Source organism: Gorilla gorilla, chromosome 5 (genome assembly GCF_029281585.2).
Source record: "Gorilla gorilla gorilla isolate KB3781 chromosome 5, NHGRI_mGorGor1-v2.1_pri, whole genome shotgun sequence".
NCBI classification, from domain to species: domain Eukaryota; kingdom Metazoa; phylum Chordata; class Mammalia; order Primates; family Hominidae; genus Gorilla; species Gorilla gorilla.
In genome coordinates, this window is record NC_073229.2 from 99,273,167 (window position 1) to 99,290,704 (window position 17,538).

At 37.3% G+C, this 17,538-nt stretch overlaps 1 protein-coding gene across 7 annotated transcripts in view; it reads right to left on the reverse strand.

The window, feature by feature from the left end:
• Positions 1-17,538, reverse strand: part of COL12A1 (collagen type XII alpha 1 chain) — a 122,138-nt gene that overhangs the window by 75,040 nt on the left and 29,560 nt on the right. For 3 of the 7 annotated variants that reach the window (XM_063707709.1, XM_063707708.1, XM_004044298.5), the window contains exons 13-14: positions 15,353-15,625; positions 5,822-6,094 (exon numbers count right to left, since the gene is read on the reverse strand). The exons of 2 other annotated variants lie outside the window; for them this stretch is intronic. In XM_063707709.1, coding sequence (XP_063563779.1) covers positions 5,822-6,094; positions 15,353-15,625 — 546 coding nt within the window. The remainder of the gene's footprint in view (positions 1-5,821; positions 6,095-15,352; positions 15,626-17,538) is intronic. 2 more of the 7 variants (XM_063707710.1, XM_063707711.1) reach the window with 1 other exon arrangement.

A 17,538-nucleotide genomic window follows, 5' to 3' on the forward strand; every position in this document is an offset into this window, starting at 1 on the left:
ACAGTACAGCATATCTCATCCTAGTTTTAATGGGAAACTGGATTTTAGGGAGAAAAAAAAAAACCCTTGTTGGTTTCCCATAACCAAAGAGCAAGAATTTTTACATCACTGATTGGATACCACATGCCATTAAATGCTGTTACACCCTCTCACATTGTAAGTTCTTTTCATGTGTTAGTAACTATCACCAGACACTTTCAAACATCCACTGTACCACTGCTAAGCCAGCTGCCATAAATTAGAAGGGCAATAGAAAGTGTCCCTTCTGCTGGCTTTCTAACCCCAATTCATGATTTTCATTGTATCAATGTATTCGTTTCATTGTATCAACGGTCTGCATACCATGTCCCTGAGTTTCAGGTGAAAGCAATCTTAAAGACATTCCCAAAATGCCCTCTTGGAAGCATATGTGAAACTCTAGGAGCATGGGCTCGGGGTTCTGCTGAGTTATCCACACCTTAGGATTCCTCTACCATCCAAATAGCAGATCTCACTCAGATTTCTGAAAATACTTTCTAAACAACAACAAAGTGGTGGTAGAACAAAGAAAGGTCCATGACTTCTTTCTTATTTACTTAGACATTTCAGCAGTTTTCACATACAGTCGCCCTTTGGTATCCATGGGAGATTGGCTTCAGGATCTCCCATAGAAACCAAAATCCTCACATGCTCAAGTTCCTGATATAAAATGGCGTAGTATTTGCATAAACCTATGCATATCCTCCCTAATACAGTAAGCCCTCACCTAACGTTAAATAATTTCTTGGAAACTGCAACTTTGAACAACTGACATAAAGAAACCAATTTTCCAGAGGTTAATTAATATAAACAAGAGTTAAGTTCCTACATCATATTTCTGATCACAAAAACATCACCAAACTTCTCAATAAAAACCAAAACACTTCTCATACGAAACACTGATGTATGTGTGAGCTATATACACATTTAAGAAAGATAAATGAAAACCAGTAACATAATTATTCACCCATTTATTCCAGTTAAGGGTCACAGTGGACACAGCCTGTCCAAGCAGCTCAGGGCGAAAGGGAGAACCCCATCCTAGGCACACACACACACACCCCCACACTCACTCAGGCTGGGACCATGCGGACGCACCAGCTCACCTAACATGCACATCTTTGAGATGTGGGAGGTAACTAGAGTACCTGGAGGAAACCCACAGACATGGAGAGGATGTGCAAACTCCACACAGATGGTGACCCCCACCAGGAATCAATTCTTTTTTCTCATCAATGTTATGATATTATTCGAGAACTTGTTGAACTTTAAATCATCTCTGCATTACTTATAATACAATGTAAATGTCATATAAATAATTATTATACTGTATTTTACTAGCATTATTATTTATTGTTGCATTGTTATTTCTTATTGCTTTTTAAAAAATATTGTCTATCAGCAGTTGGTTACTTTTGCACATGTGGAACCTGAGAATATGGAGGGCCAATCGTACCTAAAAATGAACATTTCATTCCTGCCACATCTGCTCCTTGTTCAAAAGAGGCCTCCCACAGCCAATATCATATTGAATGGGCAAAAACTGGAAGCATTCCCTTTGAAAACCGGCACAAGACAAGGATGCCCTCTCTCACTACTCCTATTCAACATAGTATTGGAAGTTCTGGCCAAGGCAATCAGGCAAGAGAAAGAAATAAAGGGCACTCAATTAGGAAAAGAGGAAGTCAAATTGTCTCTGTTTGCAGATGACAAGATTGTATATTTAGAAAACTCCACTGTCTCAGCCCAGAATCTCCTTAAGCTGATAAGCAACTTCAGCAAAGTCTCAGGATACAAAATCAATGTGCAAAAATCACAAGCATTCTTCTACACCAATAACAGACAAACAGCCAAATCATGAGTGAACTCCCATTCACAATTGCTACAAAGAGAATAAAATACCTGGGAATACAACTTACAAGGGATGTGAAGGACCTCTTCAAGGAGAACTACAAACCACTGCTCAAGGAAATAAGAGAGGACAGAAACAAATGGAAAAACATTCCATGCTTGTAGATAGGAAGAATCAATACCGTCAAAATGGCCATACTGCCCAAAGTAATTTATAGATTTAATGCTATCCCAATCAAGCTACCATTGACTTTCTTCAAGAATTAGAAAAAACTACTTTAAATTTCAGATGGAACCAAAAAAGAGTCCACATAGCCAAGACAATCCTACCCACAAAGAACAAAGCTGGAGGCATCAAGCTACCTGAATTCAAACTATACTAGAAGGCTACAGTAACAAAAACAGCACAGTACTGGTACCAAAAACGTGAAGTGCAATAAATAGACCAATGGAACAGAACAGAGGCCTCAGAAATAACACCACACATCTATAACCATCTGATCTTTGACAAACCTGACAAAAACAAGCAATGGGGAAAGGATTCCCTATTTAATAAATGGTGTTGGGAAAACTGGCTAGCCATACGCAGAAAGCTGAAACTGGATCCTTTCCTTACACCTTATACAAAAATTAACTCACGACGGATTAAAGACTTAAATGTAAGGCCTAAAACCATAAAAATCCCTGGAAGAAAACCTATGCAATACCATTTAAGACATAGGCATGGGCAAAGGCTTCATGACTAAAACACCAAAAGCAATGGCAACAAAAGCCAAAATAGACAAACGGAATCTGATTAAACTAAAGAGCTTCTGCACAGCAAAAGAAACTATCGTCAGAGTGAACAGGCAACCTACAGAATGGGAGAAAATTTTTGCAATCTATACATCTGACAAAGGGCTAATATCCAGAATCTACAAAGAACTGAAACAGATTTACAAGAAAAAATCAAACAACCCCATGAAAAAGTTGGCAAAGGATATTAGTGGACACTTCTCAAAAGAAGACATTTATGCAGCCAACAGACATATGAAAAAAAGATCATCATCACTGGTCATTAGAGAAATGCAAATCAAAACCACAATGAGATATCAGCTCACACCAGTTAGAATGGCAATCATTAAAAAGTCAGGAAACAACAGGTGCTGGAGAGGATGTGGAGAAATAGGAACGCTTTTACACTGTTGGTAGCAGTGTAAATTAGTTCAACCAATGTGGAAGACAGTGTGGTGATTCCTCAAGGATCTAGAACTAGAAATACCAGTTGACCCAGCAATCCCATTGCTGGATATATACCCAAAGGATTTTAAATCATTCTACTATAAATACACAAGCACACTTATGTTTATTGCAGCAGTGTTCACAATAGCAAAGACTTGGAACCAACCCAAATGCCCATCAATGACAGACTGGATAAAGAAAATGTGACACATATACACCATGGAATACTATGCAGCCATATAAAAGGATGAGTTCATGTCCTTTGCAAGGACATGGATCATGTTGAAAACCAACATTCTCAGCATACTAATGCAAGAACAGAAAACCAAACACCATACGTTCTCACTCATAAGTGGGAGTTGAACAATAAGAACACATGGACACAGGGAGGGGAACATCACACACCGGGGCCTGTAGTAGGGTAGGGGGCTAGAGGAGGGATAGCATTAGGAGAAATACCTAATGTAGATGATGGGTTGATGGGTGCAACACACCACCATGGCACGTGTATACCTATGTAAAAAACCTACACATTCTACGCATGTACCCCAGAACTTAAAGTATAATAAAAAAAAAGTTAACTTGGGAAAAAAATAGGACTTTCTGTTCATCAATGTTTAAATCAAGCAATTAGTCAAGAAATATTGAAAATTTCTTAGATGCTCATCTTCTGAGATACAGAGGTTTATTTAGTTTCTGCCACCATATTTGCTTTTGGCGACAACACATCTCTTGTAGACATTTTAAATTCCAAATAATTATTTGAAGCCTCCAACTTTTTGGAAAAAGACAAAATGGAGGATAATTTCTGGAGGAAAAAAATCCCTCTAAATACATATACTTTTGTAATTTCTCAGCCACATGAACTGTATCTGTACTCCTACAAATAAATTTAGCTTTATGTGTCATATATGACCTAAGTTTACAATACAGCTTCTCTTGACAAGTGAATTTCCTCAAAAGTAGAGAATTAATTTCTACCATGTTCTTTTTTTTTTTTTTTTTTTTTTTTTTGAGACAGAGTCTCGCTCTGTCGCCCAGGGTGGAGTGCAGTGGCGCGATCTCGGCTCACTGCAAGCTCCGCCTCCTGGGTTCACGCCATTCTCCTGCCTCAGCCTCCCAAGTAGCTGGGACTACAGGCGCCCGCCACCACGCCCGGCTAATTTTTTGTATTTTTAGTAGAGACGGGGTTTCACCGCGTTAGCCAAGATGGTCTCGATCTCCTGACCTCGTGATCCACCCGCCTCGGCCTCCCAAAGTGCTGGGATTACAGGCGTGAGCCACCGCGCCCGGCCTATCTACCATGTTCTTAAACTACATCAGCCAATATATTCCAGACACAAGATTTTATTTACTACCATAGAAACCAATCATGTGAATATCTGAGAACTATGTCTTCTCACATATTTAAATTTCCTATAACGAAGTTGATTTTTAAAAATCTGGTGAATTAAGATACAAATTTAAACTTGAACATCCAACTGAGCTTGCAAATGATAAAAAGAAAATGAACTTAGACACAAAGATTTTAGTTTAAGGACAACTTAAAACCAAGATATAGGACTTAACTGAAATTGCTCATGGCACTTCTCCCTCTCTCTTCCTTTGCCAGAAAAATCACCAAATTCCTCTACTTCTTTTTTATAGAAGGAAATGCATGAATGCCCAGTCTTTCTCCTTTTCCTAAAACCTTCCCAAAACAAAAGGATTAAAGTTTTCTCCTACAAATGCTTAGAAATGCCCATGCTTAACAAATGACGTTTGCTTTGGTTTGGTTTCAATTGTTTGTTTTTAATAGATTTTGTATTGTTTTAGAGCAGTTTTGGTACAGAGATTGAGCAGAAGGTACAGAGATTTCCCATGTACCTTTTCCCACCTCCACACATGCACAGCCTCCTGCATTATCATATCCTTCACCAAAGTGGTACATTTGTTACAACTGCTGAACCTACACTGACACATGATTATCACTTAAACAAATAACCTTTTAGGACAGTGAATTAAGATATCCTGACACATCTTTCACCAGCCAGATGATTATGATAGGTCATTCATAATTATTTACAAAAAAAGAATATTAGTAAGAGTGAGGTAAATCTGAGCCATCAGGAAATTGAGTGGGCTTTTGATTTGGCCTTACCAAATATAATAGGAATAAAATAAAAAATAAAAATAAATAAAAAATTTAAAAACTAAGTTAAGTCTTGGTTGTATGATAATCATAGTTTCAATAGCCACCCATCATTTATCAGTCATCTCTAAGTGGCTAGGCACTATGCTGGCCACTTTGTATATTGCTATTTTATACAATCCTCACAACTCTAAGAGACAAGATTTATTATCTGCATTCTACAGATTAGGAAACTGAGGCTCAAAGAAGGTTAAGTAACTTGACAAAGATCATGCAGCGATACAAATGTGCCCGAATTCTCTTCGCTTCATAGCTTCTGGTCTTTTTACTAGTTGGGTATTCTATCTAGTCAATCATTGCACCAGAAAAAAAAAAGACAAATATAGGTAGTTGAAAGAGATTCGATATTTCAAAATTTGATATACTTTTAGACACTAACCTACTCTGAATTTAAGCCAAATTCTTTAAAGATCCTAATTCCTCAGTCTTCATTTATCATGTAAAGAAAAAACATTCAAGTGATTAAACTGCATGTCACTTGAGCTGATAACTATTGGGTAGCACCAGCACACACCCAAACACACCCATAATGTTACCTACATTCAGTTGTGGCATCTCCAGTCAAAGGTTCTCCTTCTCCGCTGCTGTAAGTGGCAAATACTGAAATTCTGTATTTGGTCTCTGGCTGCAGATTTTCTATCATCGTATGAATTGCGTCTTCAGGCAGATTTTTCTCTCCAGTGTCAACATCATCATAAAGTGATTTCCATGACACCCTGTAACCGCGAACCATTCCTGGAGCAGATGTCCAATAGGCCCCAATTGATGTGTCAGTGATGTCTTTAGTAACTAAATCTTGAGGAGAACCACGTTCTAGAACAGAAATTAAAAGGGAATCTTTTTTTAAAATGTCTAGTAGGTATTTAAGTATTATATTCATTGATCCTGGTAGAGATTCTGACTTGCTGGACTCACACTCAATTTGTCTAAAATTGCCTATTTCTTCTTTCTGAGTTGTCCATCCTATTCTGTCTGTGGAATAGATTGATGCAATAAAACTTTAGAATTCTATTTGATTCCTACCTCTTAACTTCGCCCTCATATGCCTCGTCAGATAATCTTGTCCTTCAGGACAAGATTGACATCCAAATTTGAAGGAGTATTTGTCTTTAAAAAAAAATTCCAAAGGAAAAAAAATGTATCTAAGTCCCAGAATTTTATCACATTTTTGCCTGCCTTGTGACATGGCCCATTGTTCACAAAGATCTTTATTTCCTTACCATGATCTTTTCCTCTCTGATCTAATTTAAATAAACTCAGTTTCAATGCATGATTTACAACAACTGCAACAATCTCATATCACTTACAAAACTTAATGCAAACAACAGTTTATTGGTGAAACTTTTATTTGCTCATGCAGTTTAAAATGTAGCAGTGCAAACTTTCAATATAGCTTAACCCTAACAAAACTAAAGACAACCAATTCTTCTGGAAAACTTAAAAGTGATTAGTCACCAAAATAAAACATACCACTTGTTCTAGCTGATCAAAAACGTCTGCTACTAAATTTTGGCTCTTTCATTCAAAAAACATACAACCCAAGTGGAAAAATATGGAAACCTCAACTTAACAGGAGGCACAGATGTCTTTCAATAAAACCCTCACTCTCCATATTTTAAATGTAAGATAAATATACAGGTCACTTTATATTGTCTACCTTTACTAGGGTTTATGCCACAGTATGACATAAATACAAATCTATCTGCTTCCCAGCATACATTTTACCAGTAATTGTTGTATATTCATGCAAATGATATATAATGCTCTTACAAGAATTTTTAAAACTATTATTTTACTTAACTCGAAGAGTTAAAATGAATATCTTAAACGCAGTCATAATTTAACAATTATATTTCAACACAAAAAGTAAAGATAACAATGAATGAAAAAGAAATCTAGGTGGACAAAAACCTATCATATATGGTGGATTTAGGGGGGAAAAATAATGAAACAGAAGCTGGGCAGCCTACCAGACCCCAAGCCCAAATGGAAAATTCTAACTCCATTATAAATAACTTTAACTGCTGACAGCACATCTCATCCCTGGAAGGAAATTAGTTACATATTTCACTGGAACAAAGAATACTTATTTTTAAGAGCACATTGAATTTTTACCCTCAGCTCTTGAGGTTAATTCCCATTTGAAAGTCTTCTTTAGCTGTCTTTACTATGTAAATGGTCATACACCTTTATATTTTCTCTACTTGGAATATAAAAGTACAATTTAAAACTGTTTGTTTTATTTGGTTTGGCTGTGGGTTTCTTTGTTTTGTTTTTTATTTGTTTTGATAATCGATATCCCAACAACTAGTCTCTAAGTTTTAAATGTACAGCACGTTTTTCCTTTGCTTGATATATACCATTTTCAATATGTGCCTTTTCCTCTAAATTTCCTAGATTGCAGTCAGGAACAGCTGTTGTGAAATGACCTTGCTTGAAAGCAATTTTGAATTTAAATGAGCTGCATTAACGACGTTTCAAAAAAGTATCAGACAAATAAGGTTAACTAGAATGTGGGAATTATCTTTCAAATTAACACCGGGGTAATTTTAAAACAATTTCAGCTTTTATTTTTCCCAAAGGTTTTGCTTCTCAACCTATTTTTCTTTCTACAGCACTAAATTTGTGACATTGTTTATTTCCATGACAACAGACATCAATCTCATAAACACAGGCTAGTGATTTCACTGTGAGAAAAATAATAGGAAGAGAATTGTGGTCGAAGCAAAAATACATTCACAAAGATATTTCTGGGCTTAAAACAAAAGGATCTAAGATCACAAGACATGTCTTCCTATGGATTTTAATCAACTATTTTAACACTCTCAAGACTTGTAAAGCTAGAACAAAATACTAGTAAAATGCAATGAAGACCTTTCCCCAGGTTTATCGATACCCTGAAAATAATCTACAACAGCACTTTTTAAGATGCAAATTAAAAATCAACTAAAAAATATTTTTAAGCTCTAATTAATGGCATGACAACACTATTTTGAGTGAATACTGAGTAAGTTCTCAATCTCAGAAAAAAACTCACTAAAAATTGTAGTTTCTGCCTGTGGTATGTAAAGGCAGGCACTGTCACTACAACATTCCATGTTAGTGACATAGCAACATAGACTCCAAAGAAAGAAGAAAGATAGTTCAATCGAGACACCACAATTGAGACGATAAACTGCTTCATATGGGTTTCTTACATGTCAATCAGTCAGTTTGATAAGAATATTCCTAAATATTAAATCCATACTGCTCCCCAAACACATTGATAATTTTTTTTAGGGAGGAGGGCTGAATATTCTGTTACATTACAACCAGGAATTTTGAGAATAAGTTGTACTCACAACAAGTAAATGTATAGCCCTTGAATTTTTAAAAAATGAGATCTTGGTTTGGCCAAACATTAGATTACCAAAAAATGAAGCAAGTGGATTGCGCCCTGTGGTACAGTTGGCAGGATGGAAGCTGGCAAGTGGCCGAACTGGTCTTGGGGCCAGGTGTGCAACCATCTGAGCAGGTCACCAACAGGCTATGTCACCTCCTGGGGCCTTGGGGCCCTCAGCAGCAAAATAACTGGACTGGACTTGAACCGATAAACAGAATTGCCTGAAAAAACAAAGGCTGGACGCTACCCAAATCAATTAAATGGGAATATTTGGGGATGCACCTAAGTACTGGTGCCTTCTAAATATCTTTTAAATCTGCCCTGTGATTCCAAAACCTCTACAATTCTTTATTCTTTCCCCTTTTTGCTCTTCTCTCTGCTTCTCCTCTCTGAGGTCTAGAGAAGCATTTATTCGGGAGGTGTGCTGGATCAGTGTGGGAAGGAACCTCAAATCTGCTTTCACATAGAAATGGTGCCCCTTCAAAATAAAGACAGGTATGGTGAAAGTAAACTGGTCAAAATCATTACACACATGATGCTCTGTAGGACTGCTGGGTGGCTTGTATTTTGTGTGGTTATATTGCCATGTACAGAAATTCACTGCTTTAGGCGGCAAAATAATCTCAAGGCTGACCCTCAGAGAACAGAGGAGATGATTTAAGGTTTTCATCACATCTCCATGGACACATGTGGGATGTTCACTGCTCTCTTCTCCCCTCCATCTTGTCTCAACAGGAAATGGCTCTGAACACACGCATGCCTCTTATTGAAGAGCTGAGCACATTTTCACATGAATGAAGTTCTAAGTGTTACCTAGCAAGGCATTTACTTGGTTCAATACATTGTCATTTTTGTCCTGAATCTGAGGAGCTCCAGACATCAGTAACAACAGGAAGAAATTATCTGACTTGTTTTGGTTTAGTTTCATTATATTGGGTTTATGCAAGAGTCCCTTTTTAGAGTACCTAAGAGGGAATAGGAAAGAGAGAGGGAGAAGAACGTAAAGATGTCAGAAGACCAGTCTGTAGAATATCTCTAGGAGAGGTTACTGCTCCTCAAAAGGGGAAGGCGTAGAAACAGTGGCAGTGAACAGAAAGCAATCCTAGTAGACTTTTTGCCATGTAGTCACTACCTTTCCCTGAACCTAGATCTACTTTTGCTCTAGCAGAGGCTCCCTCCCTTCTGAGGTCCTCCTCTTTCTTCTGTTCCCCAAGATTTACAAATATGTGTCTTATGGTGCTGGGGTTTGTTTAGGGTTTTTTTGAATAATGTTTAGTCTCATAGTACTTGCTCTCTTCTGTTCTGGATATATGCCTGTGTTCTCTCTATTAATTTTATCTCTGGTAATAAAAATTCTGGCAATCATTTCAAACAAGTCATCATCTATAATGATGATATTCCTTTATTACCATTCCTTTGATTCTATCTTGACAGTTTTCCCTTACACTTTATTCTTCCTAGTATAGTACCAGTATAGGTATAAATGTCATAAGTTTAAAGGTATAAAACTCTATCAGGTTTTGAAATTTGGCTACTCAGCATTTCTGTCCTTATTATAAAACATAGTTACATCTATTCAAAAGCCATTTTTCTAGTGTGTGCTTGCATGTGTCTCTGTGCTGCTGCTGTGGGAAGTAATTCAGACAGGTCTACTTCTCATGATCTGAACATCCTGAAGGGGTTGATTCCTACACTGCTTTTTTCCACATACCAAGCCAAGGAACTAATGCCTCATTTAAGTAACTTTCCTATGTTTCCTTACCCCTTTTCCATTTTCTTTCTGAAAAGCAAATTATCATCCAATTCAAATATAATTATAACACAAATTAGCCAATGATAAATGAAAAATTAATCATCATGAAATAAAACTGCATTTCATCTTATAGATTGTTCCAGCCAGCTTTCATTGAGTTTCATCTACCACTTTCAAAAATAGAAGTTACATTGAAAATGTAACATAAACTCTCTTCTAAATCAATTTGTCTTTTCCGTTAGAGCTCAGCTCAAAAGTCATCCAACTTTCCACAGCAATACAGAAGATCTGCTTCTGGATAACATTCATGTGGAAATAACATTTGATTTACAACCAGTGAATTACAGCCACCATTCCAAAGGACAAAGTTCACTATTGATAAGTTAACTCAGTTACTTTAAGCTATACACAGTTCTTAGAAACATCTTAACAATTAAATTACCATTCAACTTCAAAGTCAGCTTGAGCAAAAAAGTGTTTCTTCCATAATTATTACCTCTCCACATTGACTTCAACTTTTATCTGACGAGCAATTAATTCACAGAAAACGGAAATAGAAATTACTGTTTGGTGACTGTGCTAAAGTTCCCTGGCAACGTCAGAGTTATTATACCCAGAATGTATGATTTTTCAAATTATGAGACAGCAGTAAATCAGGGAAAACACAGAGGCCTTGTTTAGTCCATCTTTAAGGGGCCCATGTTACTCAACATCATGCAGAATTCCTGAGATGTGCTAAAAACCTCATTGTAACAAAATGTCAACTGAATACACTTGGTTTGATCTGTAGGAAGCCATTCATATCTAGGACATTAGCAGGTTGCTACAGCAACTGAAACAAAGGAAATTCTAAAAAGTCATACTTTCCATAGCCAAAAAACAACACCCAAAAATTTAACAAGAAAACATATTATTCTTCAAATTGAAATTCTCCTTCATTTGTGGTAAATCTCTGAATTAAAATGGGCAGTATTTATTGAGAGGTTTATAAAAATAGATTTTCCTCCAAGCACTAACAGCGGCAATTAAAGTTTCTTTCAAAACTTCAAGTTCAATTACATATACAGCAGTGTTTCTGTAATTACATTGTCTAACTGCTCTAACAACAACAGGGGAAAAAAACAATGTAAATCAAACCTAATGATGTATGCTCACATTCCTCTGAAGTTTGGATCTGAAATAGTAATAAACTCTGCCTTTGTGATTCTATTGCATACAGTACTACAGCCAACCATGAACTTCCCCAATGCCAGTGCTAATAAATCTCTCTTCCAGCAACAGGGGAATTTTCTGATCATTGGCTGCATTTCAAAAAAAGTACTAGGAAATAGATTCAAGTTAGGGATGGTTGTAGACCACACTACACATTTTTTTAAAATACAAAACAACAACTTTATTTCCTTTTGAATTGAAAGCCATAATGCATTTGAGGTAATCTATAAGATGTCCAACCTACAGAATGCTCCTGCCGGCTGACACCATGCCTCTGGATAAAGGAAACATTCCTTCAAGTTCTGCTCTTACCACCTCCTCTCCCAAGAGAAAAACAAATTAGAAAAACAGCAGCCCTCAAAAGCAGTTGCCTGGCTCTGTTTCTGGGCTTTCCACTCCCTGCATTTACCATCATATCCTATTCCTGTACATGGTATGTGGATTTGGCTGACTTAATACAATAAAATGAAATGGAATAACCAGGGGCAAAAATCTTCTATTATTTTCATTTAGTCACAACTATGCTTTCACATATTTGTCAAGTTTACCACACATAATGCAATGGGATAAATATGTTAACAAAATCAGGCTGGAGGCCCTTCGGTAATCCTTCACTGCAGTAAAGCACTTTAGCATAAATGAACAAAATGTCCATTGTAAATTACTACAATTTAGTTAGGAATTAACTGTATTTTTTTAAGCAAACTTGCAAATTATCTAGCTTTCCTTCTTCTCAGGAAATAGAAAACAATAGCTTTTAAAATTTATTTTACTATCTATGTGTTTCCCTTAGAGATTGTTTCTTATCAAAGACACGTGCGTGTGTGTATACTCACACATGCGTACAAGTTGATAGGTTTTTGATACCACTTGTGAAGAGCTATAATATTATAAACAATTGAGCAATACATCTGGCTTAGAAAAATCACAGCCTAGTAGAATGTGCTTCCTGTAAAATTAAAAAGTACATTTTGTTAAATACAATTTGTAATATATTATTCTTGGCAAAAATGCCTTAATTTTTAGAATCGAGAAGATTTTTACTGAGCATAAATATATTTTTAAAAGCAAGAAAGCACAAATGAATACCAGAAGGTTAAAAGGCACAACCAGAAGAAAAACTATTAAATTATTTCCAAGATACTCCTTATAAAGAAGAAATGTTCACAAATACAATCTATATCTATCCTGTAAAAAATAAAGAGTGAAAGTTTGTCCTCTAAAAAAATCTTACGAACAACCTAAGCTAAAAGATTGCGGAAAGCATATGGAGAAACAGAACTTCAAAAGGTCCAAAGAAAAGGACAAATTTCTCCAAAATTCTGGATGTTGCCCCAGATTGTAAAGATCACATGCTTTTTTTGTTTGGATTATGTCTGTGTATTTAAGGCAATTTCTGTTTCTACTATTTTTTTCAAAACTTTTTGTGTTACCAATTATATTTGAAATACTAAAGCTATACAGTTGATAGCATGGGTTTGCACTGTGAGGGTCCACTTATATGCAGATTTATTTCAACAAAACGCAGACGAAAAATACAGTATTCACAGGATGCGAAACCCACCTATATCCGGGGGCCAACTTTTCACATATACAGGTTCCCTAGGGCCGACTGCTGGACTTGTGTATAAGAGGACTTTGGTATATGCAGGGGATTTTGGTATATGCAGGGGTCTTGGAACCAATCTGCAGCCCCCAACCCTGAGTATACCAAGAGGCTTTTAGATATCATATCTAAAGTTAATAAGCTATGTCCTCTTGATGAATTTTGTAGACATAGAGTATTTTACAGTTTCCAATGAATTTCACTTACATTCTCCCATTTGATCTCAACAATAACTCTGGGAAGAAAGAGGGAGGATAATCATCCCTTCTTTATAGATGAATAAACTAAGGCCCAGAGGGGTTAAAGGTTTACTCCAGGTCACACAGCTAAGCAGTACAACTAGGACCCTTCTAGTTGTAAGTACTTTAAACACTGGTGTTTAATCTTTCATTTAAATCTTTTTCTAGAAACAGATTTCATGGACTATGGAAATTTAACTCTTGATCACTATTATTATTATTTTTTTTTTTTGAGATGGAGTTTCATTCTTGTTGCCCAGCCTGGAGTGCAATGGTGCAATCTCGGCTCACTGCAAACTCCGCCTCTCGAGTTCAAGTGATTCTCCTGCCTCAGCTTCCCAAGTAGCTGGGATTACAGGCATGCACCACCATGCACAGCTAATTTTTGTATTTAGTAGAGACAGGGTTTTACCATGTTGGCCAGGCTGATCTCGAATTCCTGACCTCAGGTGATCCACCTGCCTTGATCTCCCAAAGTGCTGGGATTACAGGCGTGAGCCACCGCGCCTGTCCGATCACTACTATTTAGATTAGTATTTTTTATTTATTTGTTTTTCATTCTTAAGTCTTGAAGTTTCTAAGAACTGCCTATTGTATGTTCTGTCTCATTAATTACAATATCTACAACCTTCCAAGCTCCTGGAACCATCAACTTTGATGGATATTTTGCTTAGTCGCTGTGATTTCATATTAGAAGATACTTCAGATTCATTTTCTCCCTATAATCATTTAAAATAAGTCATATAAAATATAATGATAAGAGAAGGAAAGCTATTGCTGATAGTCCATGTAGGCCCCCAGTTATAGGACTGAGTCAACATCATGGGATTTTTAGCGTTGCAATCCATTCTCATTGCGGTGCAATTGAATTTGTATTTTCTCTCCCTTACATTATTCACTTAGTAGCTGTGGTGAGTTAAACCTAAGCTGTGATTATATCTCAAAAGATCCTAAAAAATATAAAGGCCTCTGACAATTAACTCTAAAGAACCAAGGAAACCGCTCCAGTCTTGCTGATGTTTCTTACTAAGTACTTTATCGCAATCACTTTGAAAATTTAATACAGAACGGAATTTCAGAAATCACTTAGAAAGCAAATAGAAACTTGGATTCTTGGCCAGACGCGGTGGCTCAGGCCTGTAATCCCAGCATTTTGGTGGCCGAGGGGGGCAGATCACGAGGTCAGGAGATCGAGATCATCCTGGCTAACATGGTGAAACCCCGTCTCTACTAAAAATACAAAAAATTAGCCAGGCGTGGTGGCGGGCGCCTGTAGTCCCAGCTACTTGGGAGGCTGAGGCAGGAGACTGGCGTGAACCACAGAGTCAGAGCTTGCAGTGAGCCGAGATAGTGCCACTGCAGTCCGGCTTGGGCGAAAGAGCGAGACTCTGTCTCAAAAAAAAAAAAGAAACTTGGATTCTTATATTTCTTGAGCTTTTATGCATGGTAAATGAAAAGAGCACTTGAATGGAAGTCAGAAAATGGCTCTTATCTGGATCTGAAAGATAGAACTAGCTGCATAAACTTGGGCAATTCAAACCTTTTTTCATAGATGTTTCCCAAGGTCCCTTCCCGCTCTGAATGTCATACACCTATTCTCCTTTCAACCAACCCATGGAACTATAAACACATCTCTTTGGCCTTATTATGCATCCAGCTCCCCAAGGCACTTCTGAATCAAGTTTAATTTTTTTCAGTTGCTTACATTCTACATCTCTGAATAACAGAGAGCTTTATGGTTATTTGTTTTTCAATATGCATTCTTTTTAAGAGAAAGGATTGCACACTTCTAGATTCATTGTCTGCAAACATTTTAAGCTTCCTAGAGGCAGCACCACAAACAAGTTCCTGGATTTTCAGAAAATATGATGGTAATTACCTTCAAGTGTTGTTCCTTCACCAAAGAGGGCGTCTCCAGCCCCAGACGCATACAAGGCTGTCACAGATAAGGCGTATTGTGTCCCTTCCTTCAATCCCTGCAGCACCGTATTGGTTGTATCTCCCCTCACAGTGACCTCTTGAGTTTCACCCCCTGCCACTGGGGTATATGTGACGAGATACTGTTTCACTTTTCCTGGTGCCCCACTCCAAGATAATTGCATAGTAGACGTCGTAGGGTCAGAAACTCTTAAGTCTCTTGGATTCCCTCTAACTTCATTAAAAAATGACAACATCATCAAAACCCATTATTTAAAAAAAATGACTTGAAAAACACTTTGTTACTTTACTTATGCATGTGCACTACATCAAAGTTATATCCTGGGTGAGACTACGACAATTTTAACTGTTGACCAGCCAACAAAGCTTAAGCATCTCTAAATCAGACCCTATATGTTAGTAGAAACAAGGGGAAAGATATTCAGTCCCTTTTCTGTGTTTACAAAGGTTAAAATCTTCCATGTAAAATCTTTCATGTTACAATATTTCCTATAAAATAGTTTCCCTGTATTTCCTTAAAAGTGGAACAAAGCACTATAAAATATATACATGTTGATTAGTATTACAATGCAGATTTTAATTCCTTTAAAAAATCTTCAGTAAAAACAGTTAATCAGTGTAATGCTATGAACATCTAAAGGTAACACTCAGGAACTAATTCTGATATAATAAAAATGATAAATTATAAACATATTGCTTTCCCTAGGGGGAAAAAAAGTAAGAGAAAAAACAGCTAAGTGAGACCGAGTCTTGGGTACAAATCCCGAGGGACCACCCATCCTTTTGTAGCTGTGATGTCTGCTATTTCATGACTTTCTTTGTAGATTGGTCATGTCCTCTTTGAAGGTTCCTAAGGAATCCAGCCCTATGTCACTCTCCACTGAGCATATAAAAGCCAGCTAGTTTTACTCCAGAAAATAGAAAGATAAAGAGGTATTGCGTCACATCATGGTGCCCAGCACAAAGAGCCCTAGACCCTCAGCAAGAGAGAAAACCAATGAAGTAGTCACACTTCACCAATGGAAGAGAGGAGGAAGAAAGCAGGTAAAAAGAGAAAGCCTCTATAGCAGAACAGGCTAATGCGCTAGGTTGCAGGGGGAAGAGAGGAGAGCGAAGCAGTGAAAGGAGGAAGAGAGATGCAGTGGGAGGGAGGGCAATGGGCAGTGGGAGCGTGATGCAGTGGGGGAGGAAAAAGAGTGATACAGTGTGAGGAGGGAGAGTGATGCAGTGGGAGGAGGGAGAGTGATGCAGTGGGAGGAGGGAGAGTGATGCAGTGGGAGGAGGGAGAGTGATGCAGTGGGAGGAGGGAGAGGGACGCTGTGGGAGGTGGGAGAGTGATGCAGTGGGAGGTGGGAGAGTGATGCAGTGGGAGGAGGGAAAGTGATGCAGTGGGAGGGAGGGCAGTGGGCAGTGGGAACATGATGCAGTGGGGGAGGAGGCAGAGGAATGCAGTAGGAGTGGGGAGAGTGATGTAGAGGGAGGGAGGGCAGTGGGACAGAGAAGGGTGATGCAGACCAAGAGAGAATGGATACTCCTTGTAAATGTCTGCAGTAGGACAGTAAAATCCACAAACTCAGATTCACCATTTATTAGCTGTGTGGTCTTGATTTATTATTTAATTTCCTCAGCCTCAATTCTCTTATAAAGCTGAGATGATGATAATAATAACATAAAGTCTATGCAGAGATTAAACAAAATATATGAAAAGCTCTTTGTACAGAACCTGACACCAGACAGGTACTCAGTAACTTTTCATTATTGCTAATGTGTTCTTGGCATTATTACTGCTATTTTAAAAACATTACAGCTAGGAAATAAGATGAAAAATTATGAATGCCTCACTTTTCCCCCAATGAAATCACGTATTAAACATTAATAATTTCAACAAACATCAGAATGTATACTGGGATCCTAATCATCCTATTTAAAGAAAAACAAGTTAATGTTTAAAAATCTTTCTTAAGAAGTAAAATACAATTTATTTCAATGGTGCATAGCAGTTTGATTTTTAATTCTTAGTCATCCTTCAATTCACACTAAAACATTTAATAATATTATTTTTAAAAGAATATTGAGACTATATCCTAGCATTTAAATTCTATTGACACAAGGCCGGGCATGGTGGCT